Source organism: Lissotriton helveticus, chromosome 3_2, assembly GCF_964261635.1.
Source record: "Lissotriton helveticus chromosome 3_2, aLisHel1.1, whole genome shotgun sequence".
Lineage (NCBI taxonomy): Eukaryota > Metazoa > Chordata > Amphibia > Caudata > Salamandridae > Lissotriton > Lissotriton helveticus.
Genome location: NC_136062.1, coordinates 154,417,408 through 154,437,847, shown reverse-complemented (window position 1 = coordinate 154,437,847; position 20,440 = coordinate 154,417,408). Strand labels below are relative to the sequence as shown.

Here is a 20,440-nt window from a genome sequence, read left to right as displayed (position 1 = left end):
ATATCACATTAAACCCATGGTACCTTACCATCCCCAATTTTAGCAAGGAAATCATACAATATACAGAAACCTATTTCAAAGATAACAAAGAGTCCACTGAATCGGCGCAAACAGTATGGGAGGCTTTTAAAACAGCATTAACAGGCCAGGCACTCTCATTCACAGTTGTGCATAGAAGAGAACAAAGAGCCATAATTGAAACCCTTGAGCAAGAAATTATGGACAGGGAGGGACAGATTATTGACAACCCAGATGACTCATATAGAATGGCCCTAGGCAATAAGCGGCTCAATTACAAATCACTACTTGCTGAGGCAACCAGAATCCAACTCAAAGCATCACAACATAAAATATATGAAATGGGGAATAGAGCAGGTACACTCTTGGCCTGTTTAGAAAAAGTGAACAGATCCAGCGCTGGGTACCTGCACTGAAAGTAAATGGAGATAAAACCCTCAGGAATCCCCAAGAAATGGCGGAAGCCTTCGGGGACCATTTTGAGCATCTTTATGCATCTGCAACTAAGACCACAAGGGAGGACTCACGAAAGACATCCCACTATTAACCCTATCCCCACAAGGCCGGGACTCGCTATACGACGAGTTAACAGAGGTGGAACTACGTACTGCAATCCATAGTATGCAATCGGGGAAGGTGATAGGCCCCAACGGCCTCCCAATCAAATTCTTTAAATTAACGGCATCACAGCTAACACCTTACTTGAGGAACATGAATCTGGAGAGCTACCATAAGGGAGAGTTGTCGTATGATCAGAGACTGGCTTCTATAGTGGTTATATACAAACAAGGTAAACCGACAGAAAGTTGTAACTCCTATCGACCCATCATGTTGCTTAATACAGAAGCCAAGATCCTTCGCAAAAATACTGGCTGCTTGACTAAGAAAACAAGTTACTCACCTGTAACTTTGGTTCCCCAGTATTGGTAACTTTCATAGATTCCCATGCTTTTGTATCCTTCCCCGTCGTCGGAATGGGAGTCTCGGTGACAAAAATACCATAGCAGTAGGTACAAAAGAGAAAGAAAAAAGGTCTAGGCCTCATTTCCTTTTGTAGCATATCACCCTCTTTTTGTAAAAGAGACCAAACTTAGGCATCGGCCAATCAGAAGAGCCTCACCCCATAGAACCCTCCTGAAGGAACCTCAGAGCCTCAGATCTTCATAGCCGTTGTGTAACAGTCACCACATCTGCTGTAGGCCGAGCTTTCCCTGGGGAGGTGGGTGGGCGCATGGGAATCTATGAAAGTTACCAATACTGGGGAACCAAAGTTACTGGTAAGTAACTTGTTTTCTTGCCCCAGTATTGGAACTTTCATAGATTCCCATGCTTTTGTATCAGAGTAACAAGCAGTTAGCAATAAAAAAAACACATGTTGTGTCATAAATACATTGCAATAGCCAACATGAGATAAAGATACAAAATGTGTAACAACGGAAGGTGGGATAGGAAAGGAAAGCTCACTAATTATTGGAAAAGGTTCCTCAGGACAGCCTGGCCCACTGCTGCATCCTCTTGCTGTAAGGACTCCAAGCAGTAATGCTTAGTAAAGGTGTGAACGCTGCTCCAGGTAGCAGCTCTGCAATTGTCTTTAATCTGTACCCCCGCAAAGAGGGCCGTTGACGATGCCACTGATCTTGTGGAATGTGCACGAATCCTGCCAGTCAGAGGTTTCCCTGCCGCAGTGTGGCAATGCAGAATGGCACTTGTGATCCATCTTGATATCCCCTGTTTGGATAGCGGGAGACCTTTGCTTGGACCACCAAAGGCAACAAACAATTGAGAGGACCTCCGAAATCCCTTAGTGTGATCTAAGTAGAATTTTAAGCACCGTTGTACATCCAAAGAATGTAGTGTCTTTTCCGCTGGTGTAGCCGGTTGAGGAAAGAACGCTTTCAAAATAACCGGCTCGTTCAAGTGGAAGTTCGAGGGTACCTAGGGCATAAACCTAGGGTTAGTTCTCAAGATTACAGTGTTCCTTTTAAATTGTAGGAAAGGCTCCTGGATAGTAAAGGCCTGCAACTCTCCAACACGTCTAGCCGATGTGAGAGCGAGGAGGAGAGCCAATTTCCATGAAAGGAACTTTATGTCAGAGCGATGAATTGGTTCGAATGGGCCTTTCATGAGCTGAGAAAGGACTAGATTTAGATGCCAAGTAGGAGGTGGAGGCCTCACTGGTGGATAGACTCTGAACAAGCCCTTAAGAAACTGTTTGACAATCCTGGTAGACCATAAGGAAGGTCCAGACCTCCTGTATCTTGAAATGGCCGCCAAATGCACCTTAATTGACGAATGGGCTAGTCCCGACTTAGCCAGGGACAGCAGATAAGGTAGGAGTTGATGAGGCTTGGAAGCAAAGGGGTCAATTTTTTCTCTCCTACACCAGGAACAAAATCTCTTCCATTTAAGACGGTAAGTCCTGTTCGTTGAAGGAGCCCTTGCCTGGGAGAGAACCTCCCTAATTTCGCATGAGATGGGGAGATTCATAAACTCTCGCAGCTCAGGAGCAATGCTGTCAGGTGTAATGACTGTGGATCTGGGTGCCAAACTTGTCCTTCGGACATTGTGAGGAGATCTGGTATAGTCCTCAAAGGAAGAGGAGGAACTTGCGACAACAGATGGAGTTCCGTGTACCAGAATTGTCTCGGCCAAGCAGGGGCTATCAAGATCATCCTGCACGGCTCCACCTTGATCTTCCTGATGAGCCGCGGAATCAGAGGGATGGGGGGAAAGGCATAAACAAATGTCCTTGACCAGGCTATCGAAAGCGCATTCCCCAGCGACCCTCGGTGGTGAAATCTGCTTGCGTAAGACCGGCATTTCTTGTTGGTCGGTGTGGCAAAGAGATCCACCTCCGGTCTGCCCCACTGGCTGAAGACCTCTTCCAGAACTCGCTGGTTCAATTCACACTCGTGGCTGACTGAGGATGACCTGCTCAGTCTGGCGGCATTCTCGTTTAGAACTCCTGGCAAGTGTTCCGCCTTTGGCGATATTCCGTGAAGTATCGCCCATTCCCAGATCTGTTGAGCTTCCTGCGACAACGGACGAGATCTGGTTCATCCTTCCTTGTTCACGTAGTGCATGGCCGTGGTGTTGTCCGTCCTGATAAGCACTTGCGAACCTCCTAAGCGGGGAAGCCAGTCTTATTGCTCTTAGCTCCAAAAGGTTGATGTGGAGCCGTTGCTCCTGAGTAGACCAATGACCGCTGACATGTAGGTCTTGCATCACTGCTCCCCAACCCTCCATTGACGCGTCCGTTGTTACTACTTGAGGAGACGGGTCGTTTACAAAGGATAGACCTTGGGACAAGTTGTCTTGATCTTCCCACCAAAAGGCCGCTTCCCTCATCATTGGAGTGACGGTCACCTTGTCCTCGAACGATCCGTGAACCTGTTTCCATTGGTTGGCTAGTTGCTCCTGTAGAGGACGCATCCTCAGTCTGCAGTGAGGAATCAGGGGAATACATGATGAAATTACCTCCAGCAGAGATTTGTAGCGGCGTACTGAAAGATACCTTCTTTCTTGTAAGTCCCGAGCCAAGGTTTGTAACTTCTCCCTTCTTTCCAGGGTCGGAAAGGCTTTAGAGAGCTTTGAATCCAGGATGGCTCCCAAGAAACGCGCTTTTCTGGACGGGAGTAGGGATGACATTCCTTGTTTAAAGTGAGTCCCAGCTTTCGAAACAAGTTTGTACAGGCCTGAACAGAGCCCGCGCTGCGTCCCTGGACGGGGACTTCAGCAACCAATCGTCCAGGTAGGGGAAGACCTGAAAATGGTTTCTTCGTAAGAATGCCACTACAGGCGCCAGCACCATTGTGAAGATCCTCGGGGCTGAGCGAAGACCAAAGGGTAAAACCCTGAATTGAAAGTGGCTCTTGGCTACTGTGAATCGTAGAAACTCTCTGTGTGCTGGGTGAATCGGGACATGGAAGTACGCGTCCTCGATCGAGCGTGGCCATGAAATCCCCCGGGCTGATGAACCGCAAGATGTCCTGGAGAGAGACCATCCGGACGGACAGGGAGATGAGATAGGTGTTGAGCTCCCTGAGATCTAAAATGGGGCGCCATTTCTCCAGCGTCTTCTTTACCAGGAAGAACCTGGAATAGCACCCTTGTCCCTTTTGATTGGAGGGGACCGGCTCTATCGCTCCCTTCCAGAGCATCTGTTGGACTTCGAGCCGCAGGAGACGCAGGTGCTTCGATGGAATGGCTGCAGGGGGCTTGGGTGGAGGGACTTGCGTAAATTCCAAGGTATGTCCTTTCCGAATTATGTTGAGCACCCAACGGTCCGATGTTATTTTGGACCAGTTTTGAAGGTATTTAGTAACCTTGCCTCCAACTGATGACTTCTTGGAGGAGGGTCCAGTAGGAAGAGCCAGGAGGCCGGTATTGGTGCTTGGACGTATCCCGTCCCCGGCTAGCCTGTTTCCCCCTATTGTAAGGCCTGGAGTAGTTAGAGAATTGGCCTTGTCTCTGTTGATAAGGCTGGCGGTACTGTTGGGAACCTGAGCCAGTGGATGAATAACGCTGCTGTTGATAGGATCCCCTGTAGTTATTACCTCTGCCTCTGGAACCCTTAAAAGGAGACTTGCGGTATTGCAGGGTACCCAAGGATCTGGCAGTTTCCGTGTCCTTTTTGATCCCCTGAAAAGTGTCATCGATTAGTTTTCCAAATAGTGCTTCCCCATCAAAGGGAAGATCCAGGACTTTGTTTTGAATCTCCGGTCGAAACCAGGTAGCCTTCAGCCACCGCTGGCGATGGAGGACTGCAGCCCCAGCCAAGTAACGAAACGCTGTTGTTGCAATGTCCATGGCACAGTCAATGATCTCCATTGACGTCGCCTCTCCCTCCTGCAAGATCTTTTTTGACTCTGATGTTGCTTCTGGGGGTATCTGGTCCACGAACGGAGCAACATCACACCAAAGTTGGCGGTCGTAACTGCCCAATATCACCAGGGCATTGGCAGCTCGCACCAGAAGACTCACCATCGACGAGAATCTTTTCCCAGCATTATCCAATCTCCGCCCTTCCTTGTCCAGAGGAGTTGTTAAGGGAGCAGAGGGGTTGCGGGATTTCCTCTGCGCTGGCTGCGAAATAACTGAGTCTGGTTTGGGATGGCCCGTTAAGGCCGCCGGCCCATCGTCAGGTGCTCTGTATTTCTTATCCAGACGTGGTAGCACAGGGACCACCGTCGCTGGGTTCTTCATAGCCTTCAGGCCTTCCTTCCACAGATGATCCACTATGGGTATGGATCTTGTTGTGTTCCTGTAGGGTTCCTTGAAGTCGTACAAGAAACAATCCTCGGCCACCGCAGGCATAGTCAATTTGAACCTGCCAGCTGCTCTTTCCATCAGCCGATGAAAACCTCCTATGTCCGCTGGCAGGGAATCTACTGGATCCGGGACTGGAAATGCAGATCCGGAATGACGCATTCATCCCATTCCGTCGTATATGTACAGAGTCATGATCCGAATTTTGATCCTCATCCGAGGAATCATCATGGACATCTGCCGGCCTGGAAGGATCTTGCAGAAAGGATGTCTGAGGTTGAGGGGACACCTGAGCAGGTAATCCAGGAGTAGCCGTTGAGGCAGAAGCCAAGACAGAACCAGAATTGGCCTAGTAGCTTTAGATTTATAGTCCTGCAGCATCTTATGCAGGGCCTGTAGGAATGAAGAAGGTACTGTAACCATATCCTGCCCAGAATAATATTGTGACTGGGCCGCTTGATGATGGCCACCATCCTCCTGGTCATATCCCCCTTCAGAGTCTGTGTCTTGACATTTGACCAGAAGTTGAGAGGGACTTTTGGCATAGCCATACGAGTCCTGGTCATCCTCATCCGACTCCCCTTCCTCAAGAAGCAAAGCTGGTGGCAAGGGGGTCACTCTCCTAGGAGATGTCATCTCCGGCGTTATTCTTGTTACTGAAATCGTAATCCTTTTTTCAGATGACAATATCGTCGACGGTTCCGTCGACGATGGTTGCACACTCGTCGAATAGATTGGTGTCGTCGATGTCGTCGACGATGAAACTGTCGACGATCCAGCTGTAGTCGTTGTTAAAGTCGTCGTCGTCGATGACACCGTCGTCGTCGACGTCGTCATTATCTTCGTCGTCGCTGTCACTCTCGTCGTCGATGCTGTGGTACTCGTCGACGCCTTTGTCGATGGTACCGTCTACGGCAAACCTCCTGTCGACGCTGATGAACCTGCCGTCGACGCTTCCTTCTTCGACGACGATCCCTTCGTCGACGAATCCCCCGTCGACGAGACCAATTTTAATTTCGTCTTCAATTTCTCCGTCGACGGAAACTCCGCCGTCGACGCCTTAGTCGTCGAGGACTTGGAACTCCTCTCAGAAGACTGGGAAGAGGGTTTCTTGAAGGCTGGGTCAGTCTTCGCACCCTTGGAAGGTGTAGATGGTCCTACCCTCTCCTTTTCACCGTGGTGAGGAGATTCGCTTGGACCCCGGCTCTCAGACTCTCTGGGGGTCTTTTTTGAGGCCTTAGAGGGATGTTCCTTAGAAGGAGAAGGGGAACCCCTACCCCTTTTGACTGACCTTCTTGATGACACAGCTGATGATGACCCCTCACTGTCACTGGATACTCCATGTTTCCTCTCCTTCTGTTTCTGAAGCCAGGTCAAATGTCTACCAGCACGATTCCGGAGGGTCTTGGTAGAGAAAGTGCGGCAAATCTTACAGTCCTCCGCTTTATGATCCGGGTAAAGGCAATAGATACAATCCTTATGCCTATCTTCCACAAACAAACTTTTCTTGCCACAGGTGGAGCAGGGCTTGAAAAGGGCCTTCTTCTTATCTTTTTCAGCCATCCTAAAACAATCCTGTTGAGAAATCCTGAAGAAAGTTTGAAGAAAATCCTTTGAATAGAGAAGAAATGAGCAGAGCTCAAAGGAGACTCCCTAAGCACAACGTGCGGTAGAAAATCTGAGGCTCTGAGGTTCCTTCAGGAGGTTTCTATGGGGTGAGGCTCTTCTGATTGGCTGATGCAAAGTTTGGTCTATTTTACAAAAAGAGGGTGATATGCTACAAAAGGAAATGAGGCCTAGGCCTTTTTTCTTTCTCTTTTGTACCTCCTGCTATGGTATTTTTGTTACCGAGACTCCCATTCCGACGACGGGGAATGATACAAAAGCATGGGAATCTATGAAAGTTCCAATACTGGGGCAATCCCTATCATCACCAAAATAGTACATCCAGATCAGTTGGGCTTCATGCCCGGGTGAAACACAGCACATAACATATGTCATCTCCACTGGGTACTGAGCAGGATAGAAACACTTTGAGAGAGTGCTGCTATACTCTTCCTTGATGCGCAGATGGCATTTGATATGATTGAATGGCCATACCTCTTTACGGTCTTGGACCATATGGGCTTCGGCCCGAAATTCTTTAAATAGATCAAGGTGCTCCACATGGAGCCGATGGCGCAAGTAGTTGTGAATAGACATACTGCACGAACATTTTAATTTGGAAGAGGGACGCGACAAGGATGCCCCGTTATCTCTAATATTCGCTTTAATGTTGGAGCCCTTAGCAACCTGGGTGAGCACAGACCCGATAGTCCCGGGACTAAGATGGGCGGGTAACTTTGAAGACAGAATATCCCTATATGCAGACGACATAATACTATATTAAGAGACCCTGGATAAGTCAATTAACAGAATCCTCCACATACTCACTACCATTGGCAAATACTCTTGTTTTAGAATCAAATGGTCCAAATCAATAGTAAACATGGTTCATGGTCCACCACCAAAACTGCCACCCGGATGTGGGGCTAGGATTGAGGTGGAGGGCTTTCGCTATCTGAGGATATATATCACACCACATCCCACCCTGTCCTTCACAAAAAATCTCCTGAGTCCCCTGTCCAGACTACAAAAAGATGTGCAGCACAGGGAGACACTACCTTGGTCCCTAAGGGGGCGTGCAGCGCTGTTTAAAATGCTCGCTCTGCCGCGGTTTTTATACATATTACAAATTAACGCCCACAAAGTTCCTGGAACATACTTCATAAGTATCGAAAGTGAAATGAAGACACTCTTCTGGGATAGCAAACCCCCACGCATAGCAACAAACAAACTGACGAAAAGCTGGTATGACGGGGGGAACAAACTGCCTAACATCAAATTGAACTATTGGGCAGCCCAACTGATGGGTGTCAACCATTGGCCATACACCCGACATAATGACCTGGCATACCAGATGGACAGACTGTTGATGGGTCCGGAAGGATATAAAGGAGCCCTATACACAGACCACCGACATCAATGGCTAACCGGCCTAATGGCTCTGACGATTGCTATTTGGCACCAAGCACATAAATAACTAGGCTAGAACAAGAAAGTGACGCAAGCTATGCCCCTATGGTCAGCAGAACAACTAGGCAAACTAGGGAGTCAACCAGGGTTCGATAAATGGCACTAGTGGGGCATCTCCTCCTTAGAGGGTCTCTGGAAGAATGGAAAAATAATCCCATTTGCTAAACTGCAAGCTGACTACCAAATGACCAACCAGGAATTGTTTGGATACCTGCAAATAAGACGTGTTAACAATAATCCCGCGAAATGAGACACTACCAGAAGCTTCTCCATTAGAAGATAGATTACTTTAAGACCCAATGACCTAGCAAGCTATATCAATGTTGTATCAAAAGATAAGTAATAATCTGCCAGACCCGCTGCTCTCACTCAGAGTATGTTGGCAGAAGGATGTAGGTGAGTTAGATGATGAAGATTGGCAAGAAGCACTGACTTCCTCCCGGGAGGCAGCATTTTCACTGAGATACCGATTGATTCAACTTAAAATACTACATAGAACTTACCTCTCGGGTGGGACGTTGACTTAAATCGTACAAAGGGAAGACTCCAAGTGCATTAGACGATGCACAGAAGAGGGCACATTTTATCACACTGTCTGGGACTGCCCAGCAATTCAGCCATTTTGAGGAACAATCACGATCCAGATGCAAAATGTATGTGAGTAAGAGATTCACCTAATGCCTAAACTAGGCATATTGATCCTTGGGGAAGCCACTGACCTAACAGCTACTAAGCAGATGTGCGTAAACCCAGCCCAAGTGAAACATGGCTCTAAGATGGGGATCGAGTGAGACACCCACCATGCAGGGATGGACAAAATTATATGGATAAATGTATGTTGCCTGAAAAAGATGCGTATATGTCCAGAGGCTGCCCGAAAAAATGGGAGTAAGAAATGGGGAGAAATGGAACGCGCATAGAGGGGGCATTTTTATCTCGAACAAGAGAATCTGCAGGACTTGGGAGGGGGGGCGAGGGGGGGGGGCGCACTAGAGAATATGACAAAGAGGAAACTGAATTGTAATAATAGCCAGGATGCTTGTACTATATGTTGCACAGTATAATCTTGGGCACTTGACTAGTTCACATTTTCAATAAAAAAATATTTTGAAAAATCTGGAGGCAAGGACAACATTAGTAGCAATGGCTTGAATCAGGCACTGCAGAGAAAGTGGCGGAAGAAGCACAGAGCAGCTTTACCCCAAGACACGGAGTCTCGCATTAGAGGAACTGCACACAGATGACTAATAAAGGACTGCATTAGACGGCTCATTCATATGCTCTTGTGCCCACTCTCTGCATTCAGAATGTGCTGTGTTGGACACCAAAAGGCAGTATTTCACTTGCAAAAGAATAACTGCCAGTGCCCAAAGCTCCGCTCAGAAGCCCTGCCTGGCACTATTTCATGTCGGTGGGCCGAGCACCACGGCTGCGTAGTCTTAATTCCACCTCATGCCACTTTAATGCACCATCAGACACGCCCTGCCCCTTTACCTCAGTGTGCGGGTTCCTATTGACACCCTCCGTCAAAGTTTTCCCGCCTTTCCCTTCCTTCTCCTTTCCCCCTTGTTCGTGTTTGTCTCTATTGCTCCGAGTTAAGGGAAAAGAAGTCCTGGTCCCCAAAAAGGAGCGCTGGTAGGCTGCATCTGCAACTTCCGGCTCAAATTTAATACTGCCAAATGGGCAGAGACTAAAAATGACATAAAACCTAGCATGTGGCAGGAAATTCTACGAATGTTATTCTAGTCAAGAAAAAAATATACTTGACGTTTCCAATTTATCCTGTCAATAAAAATAAAAAGTTTGCATCAACTCCTCACTCAAGTCTTTCTTGAGAGCATGAATAAGACACAAGTCGGGAACGACTTTTGGGGGAGAGGCAGAGGAAGACTCTCCTTGCATGATTCTGGGACATCAACACTACAGATAGCAATATTGACAATCCTGGAATACTTCGACAATGGCAGATATCTGTGACTTTTTTGCGGGTTTGGACTTATAGTAAAACATGACATTGCAGAGATGTGGAGAGTAGAGGCGACACCATGCTAAGCTAATCGAGGAGGAAGGCAGGGCCGGTATCTATAGGATCATGGAGAGAATCAATATGTGTGTCGTATGGGTGCATATACAAAGATCAAAACATATTGGGGCCATGGGGTTAGGAGCAGAACGGTTTTCAGCCGACAATGCTTGGGAGCTATTGGCACCAACCAGATTCATATTTTTGGTAGTGATGTATACAAATATAAAACAACTAGGTATAAAACAACTGTCGAAAATGCTGCCCCTGTTTTGTTATAGAATTATTAATACAATATTTGTATTTTAAAAAACTGTGTGGAACATTAATCTCTGTCCTACTACTTTTGGTAAAGGCATTACCTGTTGCACTGCAGTGAAACTGTGATCTGCTGAGCCACCAGTGTTCCAATTCCTTCTCCCAAGTGCAAGTCAAGCAGGCGGATCTCAGTCCCTTTCCTTGGACCAGGGCCTCCATCTTCCTCCACACGACGAACACTGGGGCCCGCAATATTGCTTGTAGATTGGGGTTCATCTTCATCACAGCTCACCCAGCTATCGGAGTCATCACTGTCTTCATCCTCATCCTCTGCTCCACTGACGGTTTCTAAACATTCTTTCGCCTCCGCTTCATCAGTGCTCTGGTGTTCATGCCCAGTCTTGGTCTCCTTGCCAGGGATTGTAGCTGGAGTGGAGTCTGCTGAGGCTGATGCCTGAAGCTGCTGGTAGGGGACAAACTCAAGTCCAGCCTTTTCTGCATCAATATCCCTCTTCAACTAGATGCACAAAGAAAACAATATTAATTGTTGTCTTTGTAGGTGTAGCAAAGATGACAGTCCACATTGGCATTAGGAGTGAAATATCTCATCACTTTTGTGTTACATGTGTACCAACACAAAATGTGCCTTTCCTGAATTTTTTCTAAAATGATTGTACATTCCTCCAATGCAAGAGCTAAGAACCCTGAAATAACAAGCATTGGAAATGCAATCGGTCTAGTTGTTAGTTGTGTCATTGTGTGGCGTGGAATTGTGTGGAGTGGATTTGTGTAGTGGAATTATGTGGCATGATGTGCAGTGGAATTATGTGGATAGTAATCATTTTGTATTTAAGTGTATTGGAATTATGCTTAGTGGGATTATATGTTATGGAGTGTAATTATGTAGAATGTTATTTTGTGTTGTGGAGTGTTATGTAGTGAAGTTTAAATATGTGGTGTTTTGTAGAATGTTGTGGTATGATGTGTCATTATGTGGTATGCAGTGGATGTATGTGGTATGCAGTGGATGTATGTGGTGTGCTATGTAATTGTGTTGTTGATTAGAATTGTGTGGGTTGTTGTCAAATTATGTGGTGTTGAATGGAAATGTTTTGAGTTGAATAGTGTGGCATGGAGTGAAATTTTGTGGATGAAATTATGTGGCATGGTGCAGAGTGATTTTTTGGAGATTTTTGCTATGTGGTATAGTGTTATTTTATTTGGTGTGTAATTATGTGGCAGTGAGTAGAGTGTTATTATGTGGAGTTGAATTATTTTGCACTGAAGATATTATGTGGAGTAATAACTAAATACTGGGTAGTGTTGATTTGTGTGTTGGTGAATCGATACGTATTGTATGTGTGGTATTGTGCGTTAAACTAAACATCAAAGTTTGTCATATGGTACTCAGGTGAGTGGAGTAAAAAATAAATCAAACTAGCTCCCATGTTATATTTATGAAGCACAATTTTATCCCAACATACAAAGAGTTTGAGTAAAAAAATGGAAATTGTATTGTCCAAATCACTGTTTTTAATATACAATCAGCCCCTTCTGTGGTCATATCACTGAAAATACAATATTTGAAAAAAAATATTATTGTCTACGGGTGCTCTTTGAATACAAGTTTCAATGGCCTGGAATCTAGGGAATGCTAAAGTAATTCTGGTATTTTACTGACATCTGCTGGTCATCTTCAATCAAGAAAGTTAAATAAAGGCAGTTGCCAGAAAAATAAAAAAAGAAAGTCCCTAAGCAGAAAGCAATTCTGGTATTCTACTGACCTCTACTGGTCGTTTTCTATCAAGACAGTTAATTAGAGGAAGTTGAACAAGCAGAAAGCAATTCTGGTATTTTACAGACCTCTAATGGTCGTTTTCTATTAAGGCAGGTAAATAGAGGCAGAAAATAAAAAGTCCCTAAGCAAAGGCGAAAGCAGATAAGTCCTCGGGCTGAACTCCGGATACCACAAATACAATAGATCTTCCAGACAGCACAAGCGCTGTCTAGGCTAGACCTAAAATTAATTACTTAGTGAAATCGCCTAGGAGGAAACCAAGCACCCAAAGGAGGAACAATTATAGCGAATACATCAATAAAAAGGTGCATTTCTGAATTGCACAACAAATAGCGAAAGACAATGATGGGCGTGCCAAAAGCCTACAGAGGAGAGCTTCAACAGTCTTGCAGATAGCGCATGCGCTACCTAGGCTCGACCTAAAAAAGGCTGCTTTGATATAAGTCCACCATAATCGGAAGTTGCTTTGGTATCTTTACAGCTGTCACACTTCGCGGCCCGGGTGCCCCTCGGGCTGTTGCTGCAGGCCCCTGCGTGGGACATCGGCTGCTTCTGCCCACTTTGTTGGCGATCCCCGGAGAGTGGCAGGGCTAGACGGACTGGATGGTGGACGGTCTTTGAGGCAGGGCGACTGGGCCTCTGTGTCGTGGTCACAGCCTGCCCCTCAGACTAGAGGCCAGCGGTATAGGTTTGACGGGACAGCAGACTCCTGCTCGGAGCGTTGCGAGGACCCCTCAGACCTCGAAGACCCTCTGTGGGCTCGGGGACATTCACACTCCGATGGTTCCCAGAGGAGGGGGTGTCCTGCTGCCACTGAAAGGTTCACCCCCCCCTACAACTGCAGTGGAGCCGCCGTGCGGGACCCCCGCAGACCAAGACGCTGTGCAGCCATTGAGGCATCCGAGCCATTGCCGGTCTGCTCGCTTTTTGGGGCCAAGTCTTTCGCACCCCGGCGGCGCCTGGAGGAGGTTGCGTCTTGCTGCCTCGGATAACTCGGAGCCCCCCCTCCTACAACGTTCAACAGCAGCGGATCCACAGGGCGGGAGCCCCGTGGAAAGAGGACAACAACAAGGACCGACCCGGCACCAAGGATCGCTCTCGCGACCCCGCCCTCTGTGCAGACTCCCTCAATAACAATTTCCTCATGCTGGCTCCCGGCTCGGATCAACGGCGGCTCTTGGATTGAGGCTGTGTTTCAGCCCTGCAGAGCGCATCGACGTGACCTAAGGCAAGTTGGTTTTTGCTTGCTTGCTTCCTCGGCTGGCTCGAACTTTCGACTTTAGTACATTTGCTGTGTCGACAATACATTTTTATTTTTGTATATTTCTCAGTTATATTTTTGTTATCTGCACTATTACTGAGGTAGTTTTTTTTGTTCCTGGCAAAATGGCTGACTGTTTGTTTACACCCGGACTAGGGGCACCATACCCTCTATCCTCGCAAACCCTCACAGGCCCTCAACTCACAACAACAGAGGAATCATCATCAATAATCTCTGTAAAGTCCCTCTCATCCAGGAATTCACCTCTTCCCCCATCTTAAATGCTCACTCCTGAATTGCAGATCGGCTTCGAAACACGCCACTGACATAGCCGACCTCATTATCTCGACTAACCTTGACCTCATCATACTCACTGAAACGTGGCTTACAGTCTCTTCCTCGCCCCTCATGGACATTCTGTTTCCCCCTAACTATGACATCATCGGACTGGACAGGTTGGGAGGCAAGATTGGAGGTGGTATTGCGTGCATACACCGCAGCAACATCACCATAAACAGAGCCATACCCTCGTTACTCCCCTCCTGTGAATGCATCAGTCTCGACATCAACAGTAATGGTAAACCTGTCGGCTCGCTCCTTATCATCTATCACCCATCTGGCGACAACCTCCTATTCACAGAACACCTCATGGACCTGATCACATCACTCTTGGGTCGATGAAACACACAGATTTTCCTGGGTGACTTTAACCTCCACTGGAACGACCCTAACGACACGGTGGTCAACAGCCTCAAAAACTTCCTCAACGCCTTAGACCTCAATCAATTGTGCAACAGTCCGACACACAATAAAGGCACAATCTTGGACTTAATAATCGCTAAGACTGATGCCACCCAACTGGAATCGATCCTCCCCTGTGACTTGTCTGACCATCACATCATCACCTTCTTCATCAATGAAACAATCAAGCTGACCTTTGCCCAAGCTACAAAACCTAAGGTATGGAAAAGGGACGGGAAAAAGCTCAACACAAACTCCTTACCCGCCTCTAGCAAGAATCTACTTCTCCCCCCCGCTGGAACTTCCAACGTAACTGACCTCACCAACCACTACCTAAACTCCATGACCTTGATAATTAACGAATTTGCTCCCCTGCAACTAAAGAGAGTCTCCACAAAAGACTCTAAACCCTGGTTCAACGGTCTCCTTAACGAGGACAGACGTTCTCTCAGAACTGCCGAACGCAACTGGAGATCAGTACCATCCGCCAAGCTCGTCCTGACTCTAAAAAGAAAGAGAAATGCTTATTTTCGTAAGGTCAAACGCACTAAAGCAGACTTCTTTAGCCAACAACTTTATCAGGCAAAAAATCGCCCCAAAAAACTTTTTGAATTAATCAAAACGCAATCTAAGGACCAACCGCAACGGCCTCTTGAACTAACTCACCCACCCACAACCATCTTGCGATGACTTTTCTAACCACTTTAACCTAAATACGGAGAACATCAAGAAAGATCTCCTCAAGGACTTAATCTCTCACTCTGGCCCCCCTCACCAAATCCCCCCCCACCCCTAAACGCTCCTCAACAAATCCCATCAAAGTTTACCTTGAAAAACAATGCAACATGGTCATACTTTTACTCCCATTCTGAAGAAGCTATAGGCAAATTTCTCACTGACCCTCTCCCCGCAAATGCGGTTAAAGATCTTACACCTTTGCTACTACCCATATGGACCAAGGTCATCAACAGTTCACTTCAACAAGGCTGCATCCCGGACTCCCTAAAGGAAGAGCAAGTGTAGTTGTTGAGGTCCGTGGGATCAGCTGTGGGTAAGAAACCCACAGACAACTACCGCCCAATCTCCAATATTCCCACCCTGGCCAAACTTCTGGAAAAATGTGTTCAACAACTGACAAAACATATCAACCACTTCAATCTCCTTCCGGGCAAATCACAGCACGGAATCAGCCACGACACACATCATTGATGATGCACTTCAACTCCTCGATCATAACGAAGCATGTCTCCTCATCCTATTAGACCTTTCCTCAGCGTTCGACACGGTCAAACACGATCACTTGACAGATCTGTTGAAACACAGAATGGGTCTTTCAGGACGAGTGCTCGACTGGTTTACCTCTTTTCTGCATAACCGGACTCAAAAATTCAAGGTCTACAACACACTGTCCATACCAGTTCCTGTTATGCTAGGTGTCCCACAAGGTTCCTCGTTATCCCCTACACTCTTCAACCTCTTCATGGAACCACTCACCGATCTATTACAAACATCCAACGTGCAATTCCACATGTATGCAGACGATACTCAACTCTACCTCAAGATCAACACCTTGGACGACATTAGTTTACTCAACCATACTACCACCAAAACATGGCTGGCAATGAATCACCTCAAACTGAATGCTTTAAAAACTGAATTCCTCCTTATTGCTCCACTCGCCAAAGTCCCCACTATGCACAATTTGATAAAACACCTCACAGCACTTGATGTTCAACCAACCATCGTGGATTTGGCGAAATCACTTGGTATAACTTTGGACAGTAACCTTAATATGCAGAAGCATATTAGTAATGCAACAAGGGGAGCAAACTTTCAGATCAATACAATAAGGAAGCTGAAGCCCTTCCTACATCCCAATGACTTCAAGTTAGCGGTTCAGGCTCTAGTTTTACCTCGGCTGGACTATGGAAGTGTCTCGTTATGCAGTTTCCCCAAAGCCACTACAGCTCCTCTAAGAGCCTCCGCCAACGCGGCAGCGAGACTCATCACTGGCTCGGAAAAAAGGGCCCACATCTCCCCAGATCTCAAATCTTTAAACTGGCTGCCATTTGAAGCCAGAATCCACCTGAAAATAGCTTGCATGACGCACAGGGCCCTACATCAAAATGCGCCCAGCTATCTCACACAAAAACTCACAATATCTGGAGGGTCAAGATCAACAAGAAGTGCGGACAACCTCCTTCTGAAACCTCAAAAATTAAATAAGAAAAAAAGTATAATCGCTCCTTCTCAGGAATGGCACCTAGGATATGGAATACCCTACCACCAGAAATAAGACTGAACCCCTCCACCTCTTCCTTCAAACTGGAAGTAAAAGGCATCCTTATGGTTAAATTTACGTAAACATTGCCTCACAAGACTGTGGAGAACCCCTTTTCCATTCTTCTTTCCTACCAATTTAATGCTTGGCTTTTATATGTACAGCTTTGTTCCACTTATTTTGTCGTTTTTATCATCAATGTATTACCATCATCCTTCAAAACCAACCGGTACAGTTTTGCACCTTATCTGATTTGCCCTTCTATCAGTTGATTGTCTTTGCTGCCATTCTTTATGGTCCTGCTTATCCTTAATTGTTTGATTTGTCCTTTTGCTCTTTCATTAAGCTTTTTGATGTTATCCTTACGGTTGTGCTTACTTGTATTGTTTGATATGCCTATACACTTTTTACTGTAAAGCGCTCCGATACCCGCAAGGGTCTTGTTTGCGCTCTATAAAACTTTCTAAATAAATTACGAATGCCACAGAGAAAAATTGTCTATTGCAGGTGACACTCTCAGCACCGCCGAACACATGCACTTTCAGATCCACACGGACCCCGAGACCAACCAAAGAGGCACCCTCACGACGACGACCCACATCGCCGGACACACGCTCAACGCCATCTTCTCTTCAAGCCCCCACATCTCCTTCAACCACGTCTCTGAACCCACCTGGACCGACCACCACTGCATCCACTTGCCCTTTCGGAAACCCGTCACACATCACTGTACCCTACAGATCCCCCGTTGCTACTGGGGCAAAATCACCGAAGTACAACTACAGACAAACCTTGCACTCAACCCACCGACCAACACCTCCAACCCCGACGATGGTGTGCGCACCCTCAGACGATCGATGGACGACTGCACCAACACATTAGCCGCTGAAAAAAAAACCCTCACAGAAACCAGCAAGAGAGCCAACAGGTTCACCCCAGAACTCCTAGTGATAAAGATCAATTCAAAATGGTCAGGCGATTTCAGTTGATGTTTCCTAAGTTAAATTTGCCCGGCGTAAAAACGCCTCTAATACCATACGAAGTTATTCAATAAAGAGGCAGGCGCTGCAGACAGGAAGACAGGAAACAAGTTTTATTCCGACGGAGTAGAACACATCAGATCGGACAACAAGGTATCGTCTCGAGGTGCTCTCCCAGCCTCTTTGAGACCTGCTCTTTTATACACTGGTTTAAGACATGTGAACGTTCTTTATTACAACAAGGACATTGTGAAGTATGAGAACGACATCCCCGGCACCCCCCAGTTCCGGCCCCTTCCAACACATGACAACAGTAGAGGCCCTTTCCTCTCATATGATTGGGAGGGGGCTATCACGCAGCTGAGTGTTCTGCCGATTCCTTTGGAATGTGTGCGCCTGATCGAATCTCAGGGGGTGGGGAGGTCATGATCAATAGTGGCTCCTTTCAGGAAAAGCGAGTGCATACAGTAGTGGGCAATAAACTATATCCTCGGGCTAAAGGCTGACCAGCGGTTCGTACAGGCAGTCGGGCTCAGAGGAAGGGGTCATCAAAGGAGGGGTATTCATGGACGGAAAGGAGGTGTTGGTCAGGCGCGGGGTGTGATTTCCTGAGACAGAGTCATGGGAGGGGAGGGTTCATGACTTGTGCATGTGAGTGCGGGGGTAGCCAGGGTGCGCGGGGAAGGCTTGCAAGGTTCAGGGAAGTGTGCTGACGGGCGATCGTGAACAGGGAGACCATGGTACCTAAAATGGCTGTCGTAAATGCTCATACATGAGTCTGCAAGATGGCGTAGATGATGTTCAGTACACGAAACTAAAATTCCACAGTCCTCCCTTTAACATATCTCGCCAGCTTGTCAGTTCGGATCGATCCCCATGAGACCACGCACCTCTATCTCGTATAGGGGGCTCATGTGCTCAGTTTTAAAGTTCAAAGTCTTTGGGCACATACAGTTGGAAATGAGTGCACATAAAGGTGGTAAACATTGAATACCTAAACAACACCCACATAGTATCATGATTGGTATCAATAAAAACGTGAACAATCTCCATGCCCAGTTCTTCAAAGTGTCCCAGAACCAGCCTCCAAGCGACCATCCTTCCTGCTCCTGGTGAACCTCCGAGGACAGTCTGTGGAGGTGTTCGATTGCTTTGTAGACTGAAGGTGAGTTATCTGGCACGTAGGTGCAACAGCTGGAGCCGATGATGCGGCATGCACCTCCACGGTCAGCCAGAACCACATCTAGAACAAGACGGTTTTGAAGAGCCACGAGGCGGACTGCCTGAAGCTGAGCCGTGTTGTTAGCAAGGATGCCAGCGGTGATGTTAATGGTTGTTTCTACTGCCTGAGTCAGGTGTCGGATAGCGCGGCTATTTGCCATTGGTCCCCACAGAGGAACAAGTCCCTTTGCTGCATCCAGGAACTGTGCTCCGGTGGAGTCGACTTGTTCAACATCTCCTGCGCGCTTTTGCCGGTGGTGGTAGGCTGAAGCCACATACGTGGGAGGAAGAATGAAGGCGATGTAGCACGTACCCCTCCAGCCTTTTGGGAGCCAAGTGTAAGCTTTGGTGCCACAAACAAAGTACATATTCGGGGAAGCAACAAAGGAGGGGGGGTCAGCTGAGACCAATGTTTTGGTGATGCGACAAGAACTGTGACCCACCAGCTGCGTTCCTTGTCCTTCGAGGCATACGAGTCCTGTGACATTGATGACAGACAGGGCCACGGTCAGGGTGGCAGCCGTTTGTTTCCGCAGGTGGGAGAAGGTGGGTCTGGCTGGATTGTGGAGCACTTGCATTTCGACCCTTTCTTTGGCAGGGATGTTCGTAAGGAAGGTTGAACCTGAAATTGCAGGACAAAAGGGAGCAGACATCTTTCCTGTTTTGTTCAGCCAGAACCCATAGTAGAAGTGTGACACTGTTTGACCAGAAGCGGCGTTGTCCTTGTGGCTTTCCTGCATGAGGATCAACCAGGCGAGGCAGGAGCCGTGAACTGAGAAAGGAGAAGGGATGAAGGGGATGGAGTGTCCGGTAGCATGTGGGAGCAACCCACAGATCCAGCAGTTCGTGGCATTTGCAGCAAGGTTGTGCTGGTGCAACAGTTGTACGAAGGAATTGTTCCAGAACTCCTTACGCCTTTCTCGGAGCTGAGGTGAAAGGGTGATCAGGTGGTGCTCTTTCATGGTGGTTGGCTGGACAGTGGTTGGCAACATCTGGTGAGCGGGTGTGCTTTCCTCCAAGATCCAGAAGGAAGTCATGAGGAGGAGGCAAAAGAGGAAGACAATGAAGAAAGCAATTGTCTTTGATTTGTGCAAATTATCAGTCTTTGGGTTCCTGTAGCGGGTATTTCCGGTTGCTTCCGACGTCTTCTTATCTGGCGCTTCCATCATCTTCTTATCTGGCGCTTCCATCATCTTCTTATCTGGCGCTTCCATCATCTTCATCTTCAAGGTGCTCGGTAGTGGGCAGAACCACAGACTTTGTTTAGCTTCTCTCCGGGTAACCCTTGGTTGCTTTGGGTCACCGTTCTGAGATTTTTAACTTAGTCAGTGGCCTACTTAGCCGAAGCTCCCTCCTTTCGACGCAGGAAATACCCTTCTCGGGAAGGCACAGTGGGATCAGAGTGTTTTGCAAGTTCAAGTGCCTCGGTATCAGGATAGCAGTTCAGTGATGGTCGGTCTTTGTTCAGGAGCTCTTCTTGGGTGCTGACGTTGTCTGTCGTGGCCAGGGTCGAGGA

The 20,440-nt window shown here is 47.3% G+C and overlaps 1 protein-coding gene across 1 annotated transcript in view; it reads right to left on the bottom strand.

The window, feature by feature from the left end:
- LOC144826522 (uncharacterized) overlaps positions 1-20,440 on the bottom strand; it is a 592,534-nt gene that overhangs the window by 149,781 nt on the left and 422,313 nt on the right. The window contains exon 7 of the mRNA XM_078684945.1: positions 10,747-11,159. Within this exon, the coding sequence (XP_078541071.1) occupies positions 10,747-11,159 (413 nt within the window). The remainder of the gene's footprint in view (positions 1-10,746; positions 11,160-20,440) is intronic.